General features: G+C 25.4%; 3 protein-coding genes across 3 annotated transcripts; 1 reads left to right on the forward strand and 2 right to left on the reverse strand.

Moving 5' to 3' along the window:
• Positions 1-726: 726 nt before the first annotated feature.
• DICPUDRAFT_54237 (uncharacterized protein) lies at positions 727-2,411 on the forward strand (the record flags this gene model as incomplete). The annotated part of the gene is made up of 1 exon (XM_003286334.1): positions 727-2,411. The coding sequence occupies exon 1, from the start codon at positions 774-776 to the stop codon at positions 2,409-2,411; it is 1,638 nt and encodes a 545-aa protein (XP_003286382.1). The 5' UTR covers positions 727-773.
• Positions 2,412-2,668: 257 nt separating this feature from the next.
• Positions 2,669-4,000, reverse strand: DICPUDRAFT_77275 (uncharacterized protein; the record flags this gene model as incomplete). Its single annotated transcript, XM_003286347.1, has 4 exons — positions 2,669-3,032; positions 3,131-3,536; positions 3,618-3,803; positions 3,928-4,000. The coding sequence occupies 4 exons, from the start codon at positions 3,998-4,000 to the stop codon at positions 2,669-2,671; spliced, it is 1,029 nt and encodes a 342-aa protein (XP_003286395.1).
• A 580-nt stretch (positions 4,001-4,580) lies between these two features.
• Positions 4,581-7,202, reverse strand: DICPUDRAFT_77276 (uncharacterized protein; the record flags this gene model as incomplete). Its single annotated transcript, XM_003286348.1, has 1 exon — positions 4,581-7,202. The coding sequence occupies one exon, from the start codon at positions 7,200-7,202 to the stop codon at positions 4,581-4,583; it is 2,622 nt and encodes an 873-aa protein (XP_003286396.1).
• Positions 7,203-7,963: the final 761 nt, after the last annotated feature.

The following is a 7,963-nucleotide window of genomic DNA, read 5'->3' on the forward strand; positions in this document are numbered from 1 at the left end:
AACAAATAAAGATATATCTTTATTTTTTGTATAAATAGCTCTTAGACAACGACAGTTTTTTGAAGAAAAAAAGTTTGGTGTTAAAAGAGATAATTAACTTTATTTGAGTTTTTTTTTTTTTTTTATTGATTATATAAATACAAAAAAATAGAAAATAAAATTTTTTTATTTTCTGTTTTTTTGTATTTACAAAATCAAAAAAAAATAAAGAAAATTTGGATGGTTGCTTTTTTTAAAACTAATAAAGACACCAACTCAATTAAAGTTTTAAAATAAATAAATTTTTGAAAAAAAAAAACTATTTTTCTTTTTTTTATTTTTTTTTTTTTAAAAATCAGTTGAATTTTTTTTTTTTTTTTTTTTTTTTTTTTTTTTTTTTTTTTTTTTTCACATTTCATTTTTTTATTTTAAAACACAATAGTAGTCTTGTATTTTTATTCATATTATTCAAAATTATTTTTCTTTTTTAATTATTTAAATTCTATATTAATAAATATACAAAAATATAGATATAATTGAAAGGAAAAAAAAAAACTGTACTATATTTATAACACACAAATAATCACCCACAAACAAACACACACAAAATATAATAATATTATTTTTTTTTTAATTTAATTTAAATTTTAAAAAAACACAAATAAAATTTTTTTTTTTATTCATATAATATTTTTATTCATACATCATCAAAAATAAAATTACAATATAAATCAATATATACCAAACATTAAAAATTATTATAGTTTATAATAATTTATAAAAATAAATAAAAAATGTCAAATGTTTTAGCAGAAATGGATGATTTAATGGCAGAGTTGGGGTTAATCGATCAAGGAAATGATCAACCTCCATCAGTTTCAGCCACTACAACCACTACACAACCAATCATGTTTAAAGATCCAAATTTATCAACAGGACCAGGAGCAGATTTTAAAAATCAAGCATTAAATACAAGTGGTGGAATAGTATCTAAAGGACCAGGAGCAAATATAAGTACAGGGCCAGGTATGGTAAGTACAGGGCCAGGTATGATTAGCAGAGGACCAGGTATGATTAGTAATGGACCAGGTATGGTTAGTAGTGGACCGGGCCCAATTAGTAGCGGACCAGGACCAATTAGTAGCGGACCAGGATTATCATTTGCCGCAACAACATCTCCATCAATACAATCAAATCAAAACAATCAACAATATTCAGGCGGTATTACAAATACTATAAATTTGGTTCCACAAAATCATCAATCATCATCATCACCACCAATGAACTCACAACAAGCAATGCCATCTTATATTGACGGATTAGGTACAGTAAGTCCCATTCAATTGGCAGCAACTACACCAGATGGACGTTTAGTTAAAGCAAATGGTCCAATTTGTGGAGCATGTAACGAAATGATTATTGGTGTAGCAACCAATGCATTAGGACGTTCCTATCATCCAGAACATTTTGTTTGTACCTATTGTAAGCTACCATTCGCAGGATCATTCGTCGAACACGAAGCTAAATTGTACTGCGAAAATGATTATTTAGAGTTATTCAGCCCACGTTGTAATGCATGTGCCAAAGCAATTGAAGATACATGTATCACTGCATTGGGAAATAAATATCATCCAGATTGTTTCAGTTGTTCAGGTTGTGGTGATAAGCTTCGTGGTAAACCATACAAAGAAGAGGACGGAGAAGTTTATTGTAACACATGTAAAGTTGCAAGACAAAAGCGTTTAGCAGCTAAATCACAAATTTGTTCCAAATGTAAACTACCAATTACTGGCGAATATATTCTCTTACAAGGTCAACCAGTCCATTCTGAACATTATCGTTGTGAAGAGTGCGGTTGTGAATTTAATGTTGGTAAAACCTGTCACGAATATGAAGGTCGTCTCTATTGTTACGAAGATTATCAAAAACAAATTTTAAATATTTGTGGTTCTTGTGCTAAACCAATTGTTGGCCGTTCCATTACTGCCTTAGGTAAAGTTTGGCATCCAGAGCATTTTACATGTACAACATGTCAGGTACCATTTGCTGGTAGTGCTTTCCGTGAACATGGTGGCAAACCATATTGCGAATCTCATTATCATCAATTTTTTGGTAGAATTTGTTTCAAATGTTCCAAACCAGTCGTTGATAAGGGTGTTGAAGTTTTTGGTAAAATCTATCATCGTGACCATTTCACTTGTACAGGTTGTGAATGTTTATTAGGTAAAGAAATTATGGAATGGGATGGTAAACCATTATGTTTCAAATGTTATGATGCTTTACCAAAAGAAGTTAGAAAGAGAATTAAAGAAAAGAAAGCAGGTGATAAAAAAGCAGAAGCCTTCCGTGACAAATTAGCCAAAAAAGAAGCAAAAGAAAAGAAAAAGGAAAAAGAGAAATTAGAAAAAGAAGCTAAAAAAAATAAACAATAAATTAAAATAAAATTTAAATAAATAAAATTAGAAATTGTATATTTTAAAAAAAAAAAATAGATTTAAAAGTTTGGTTTTTGTGTGGGTAAAAATTTAATATAGAAATTAAATTATTACATTTTAAAAAAGATAATAGTTTTTATTAAAAAAAAAAAAAAGAATATCTTATATATATATTTGAAAAGTATTATCATATTATTATTATTATTATTACTATTATATTGGTTATTTACTATAAGACTATATTATATTATTATTTATAAACCTTTGTTGTAAATAAATTCATTAATTATTTCACCATTTTTATCTTTAATGTTTCTAAATTCTGGTTCTAAATCTTTTGCTGAAATAGTTGATTCTTGTGGGAACATTGCAATTGCAGCTGGAAGTGATGTATTAAAGATAGCAGCAATTACAGCAAGGTTTAATGGCATTTTAACTTTTGGATATTTTTGTACAAATTTCATTCTTTCAAATAATGACATAACCATTGGTGGTAATAATAATGCTGGGAAAGATGTTGCTGCTCTAGAGAATGCTACTTTATAGACTGCTGATTTACCTGCTTCTTTTGATTTGCCATGAATAACACCATCTTTATCTTTAACATCAATACCATTACTAAATTTTATAAAAATAAAATATTAATATCAAAAATTTCTATTTTGTTATAATTATCTATGTTATCTTATTTCTATATATATATATAAGCTACATACACCATTTCATTTCCTCTCATAATTAAAACATTTGCAATACCAGCTGATGTAACAGCAGTGAATGGTACCATCATCTTTAAACCGTTTAATATTGTTTGATTGGCGATTGGTAATTTGTTTACTGCATAACCCAAACCGACAGCTAATGAACATGAAATACCAACAGCTGAACCATAGGCTTCAAGAATTTGTTTATTTGACATTGTATTACTTGCGTTTCTATTTGCGTGATTTAATGCTATATTATATGATTGATTAATCCATTGCCAAAATATGGTTGTACCGATTGATGCGTTTGGTAAAATTAAACCTGCACAAACTATAACATTAATTGGTAAAAATGAAGACATACGGAATGGTAATGCAATTGGGTTACCTGTATCTGGGTGAATGGTTGCATCAACGACTATAATATATAATAAATGAAATTACTGTTGTTAATATCAAGTATATTATGAATATTTCAAACCTAATAAATGATATTTACTTTTCTTTGCTTTCCAAAGTTCTTTATTGTGGGTTATTGGGTTTACTAAACCTTTTTTAAAGTTATCTAATAATGTTTTTGATTCCTCTAAATCCTTTGAAGTACAAAACATTGTACTTGGGTCGGTTATATCTCTAAAATTTTGAAATCTTCCATAAAAAGTACTATCATCATATTTCTTTCTAACTAAAATAATATAAAATAAAAAATTATTTATTAGTCATTTTCTTTGATTTTTTTATGCTAAAATTTATTTTTTTTTTTTTCGTTTTTTTTAAAAAAAAAAAATATGTTGTAAATTTATACTCACCACCATCAAAAATTGGTATGCCATCGCTATCACTCTTTGTAACTATATTATTTGTATTCTCTGTGGACATCATCTTTTATTTATTATTTATTGTGTGTATATGTAATTGCGTTTATTGTTTTTGCTTTGTTGGGTTTTTTTAAATTTCAAAAAAAAAAAAAAATTTTAAAATTTTTCTTTTTTTCTTTTTGGTGCGTATTGTTGGTGATAAAAAAAATATTTTTTTTCGACCAGTGCGGTTGTATGAGTATTGAGATGAAATTTACAAAACTAAATTTTATAAAAAAAATTTTAAAATAATAAAACAAAATAAAAAATAAAATAATAAAAAAAAAAAATATCAAAAAAAAAAAGAAATTTAAAAAAAAAAGAAATTTAATAAAGAAATTTAAAAAATAAAAAAGGTGTGTAAAAAAAAAAATTGTTTAAATAATTTTAAAAAAAAAAAAAATAAAAAAAAAAATTAAATAAAATAAATTAAATAACAAAATCTCCAATAATAATTATCACACATATAACCCATTTAGAGTTAAATTTTTTTTTTTTTTGTTAATATGCTGAAAATTAAAAACACCACAAAAAACACCACAAAAAAAAAAGATATATATAAAAAATTTAAATACATTTATTTGGTAAAAAATAAGAATATTTTATTATGTTGGTAAAGTTGCCTCTATTTCTTCATTAAAAATATTATCGCTATTATTTCTTTTGGAATTACTATTTACAATTATACTATTATTATTATTATCATTTAATGATGATGATGATTGTAGTTGTTCATCATATTGTAGAGTAGGAGAGATTTCATCTTCTACCAAAAGAGTTGATTCTATTATCTCTTCTTTCTCTTGACTTTTATTTGTATTAGTATTAGTATTATCACCATTATCATCACCATTATTGTTATTACAATTAATATTATTATTATTATTATTATTATTATTATCATTATTGTTAATGATTGGAATATTATTACCACTACTACTAAATCTTTTATTATAAGTATTTACAAAATCACATACTTTTTTATCAAAATCGTTATTATTATTGTTACCATTATCATCTACATTTTTATTAATTGAGATGTTATCTTTAATATTATCACTATTGTTGCTGAGGTTTGATCTTGGGGTTACATTATTTATTAAATCATCTATATCGGTGTTATGATCATTATTGTTGAAATTATTATTATTACTTATGATAGTAGTTGTTGATTTATTACTTGAAAAAAATATATTATTTATACTATTGTTTAAACTATTTGATCCACTATTGGTATTGCTTTTTGGTTTTTTTTCGCTATTACTGTTATTTTCAAATTCCGATTCAACAAAATCTAATAAGTCAATTTGCTCTGAATCAAAATCTAATGATGGTAATTTTCTTTTTTTTTCTAATGAGTTTGAGGTATTTATTGAGGATGATGATGGTGTATTGTTTGGTGATGGAAATATTTTTGTTTTGCTTGAATGTAATTGTTGCTGTTGTTGTGGTTTTACTTCATTTGGGCTTATAGCTCCACTAGATGAGGATTTGAATATTGTAGGGCTGTTTTTAATTGGATTGCCATCAATAGATGCTGATAATTGGTAAGTACCATGTTGTACAGGGAAAAAACTAACACCTAATATACCTGGTCCAGTCACAAATGTATAGATTGGATAGTTTGAATCACCATTCGATAGTAACGGCCCATCGCATTGAATTTTTAATGGGGCTGATGAAATTGGACCAAATCCAACTAGGTTTGATGTGGCAATCGTTGACACAGGGTTATCTAATGCATCACGTAAATGAATTTGAGTTGATGTTACACTACCTGTGGTTATACCAATAGGCTTGGCTTGCGAAAACATTGAGGTTTTATAATGAATACGAGAAAGTGATGGATCTAATTTGGTTGATGAGGAAGATGGTGAAATTGATGGAGATGTTGGTGAGTGCTGTAGTATTTGTTGTTGCTGATTCAAAGGGGTAGAATTGACACTAATATTATTGTTGCATTTGTTTGGTGTTATATTTTCATTTGTTGTAAATAGTTTGGTTTTTTGTTGTTGTGGTGATGCTTTCATGTTTTTAATTGTATATGATCTATTTGTTTTGGGTGTTAATATTGTTGCTTCGGTTTTTGTATCGAGAAGAGTTGGTTTAAATTGTGGTGATGTTGAATATGATTCATCATGTGGTGATGAATCCTCATCGGTAGAGTCATCTTCACGTTGTTGTTTTTGTGTTGCAATTGTATGTTTTTTATCGCTATCTATTTCAGAGTCTGTTTCTAGAGCATTTGTACTAATATCTTGATTATTATTTCTATTTTTTTTGTTATTTATTATATTTGTTGTTGTTGTATTGTGGTGATGTGATTTACTCTTATAAGGCATTGAGTTTATGAAATAGTTAAATTGTGGTAGTGTTGAGGATAATGATATTGGTAAATTTAAATTGAAAAATTGTAAATATTGATTAGTGTTTGCTGGATTGTTAACTATTATATTTATTGGAATTTTATTATTATTGCTATTCTCTTTTAACCAATCTAATAGTTGTGTAATACTTTTAATATCGATATCGTTATCTATTATAATTCTAAAGTAAGAGGCTGGACAATTTAAATATTCTTTTGATGTTTTTAAAAAGGAAATTAACATCTGAATATTTGGTTTATTTATCAATTTAACCTTGCACTCGTCTAGTTCTTTTAATGATGTTGAGACACCAACCCAAAATGCGATAGGTTCAATGGGTATTTCTGGTTGCTGTTGATCTTGTTGTTGCTCTCTAATTATAAACATTTGAATTAAAGCTAATAATTTAATTAGTTGATGTAGACTATCGTTTATAAAAGGTGGTGTAGTGGTTTGTGTTATTGTTGGTTTTTTGGATATAAATAATCCTGAATCTAATATACTATATTGTGATGATTTATTATTGTTGTTTAATTTTGTTGGTGAGGATATAATGGTTGTAGTTGTAGTTGTGGCCGCTATTGTTGCAGCGTTTGTTGTTGATTTTTTTTTTTTTAATGTCTTTGTAAATATTGTTTTCAACCCATAGTGAACCATTAGATTTTGAAAATCATCAATACTTGAATTAAATTCCCTATCAAGTTCCTCAAGGTTATTACCGCTGCCACAAAGTGATTCATTTATCTCTATTAGTTTTTCTTTAAGAGTTTCTAAAGATTCGCTAACGTTGATGATATCAATGGATTTTAGTTCTGATATTAAATAATCTAAATTATTTAATAATAATTTAATATCTTCCATTATTTGTTATTTCTCCCCTCTATTATGGTTATTTTGTTATTAACACACATATATGATATATATAAAAACATAAATGATAGAGATGAAATATAATGGGGGTAAAAGAAATTTTTTTAAAAAATTAAATTTTACCCAAAAAAAAAAAAAAAAAAAAAAAAAATTAAAATTTAAAAAAAAAAAAAAAAAAAAATGTTTGGTAAAAATAAAATAAAATAAATAAAAGTAAATTTTATTAGATTGATTATTTTTTTGGTTTATAAGGTTTATCTTTGGTTTTTAAAAAAAAAATAAAAAAAAAAAATTTTAAAAATTAATTTTTTTTTTTAAAATATTTGATTTTTTAAAACCTTTTTGGAATTCCCCAAAATAATGAAGTAAAAATTTATTTAAAAGGGTATATCATTACATAAATTCTTTTCATTCATACAAAAAGAAAAGAATTAATGAAAAACATATTACCTGATAAAGAAAACAATTACTTATCTATACATAAAAAAAACTTTTGTGTATTTCGATGAATTTACTCAGAGTTGTTATAAATAAAAATAAAGAGTTAGTTTTGAAGAATGATCATAGATAAAATTTAATATGAAATACTTACTATATATTATAGAAACTTATATATAGGTATATTAAAGTAATGTTATAATTTTTTTACTAAATTTTTTAAATTTCAAACCTATGGCACAAAAAAAATTTTGTTTTGGTTGGCTTGCATCATAAATTTTCATATTATAATTATTATTATTGTTATTCATTAT

The sequence above is a fragment of the Dictyostelium purpureum genome (assembly GCF_000190715.1).
Source record: "Dictyostelium purpureum unplaced genomic scaffold DICPUscaffold_68, whole genome shotgun sequence".
Lineage (NCBI taxonomy): Eukaryota > Evosea > Eumycetozoa > Dictyosteliales > Dictyosteliaceae > Dictyostelium > Dictyostelium purpureum.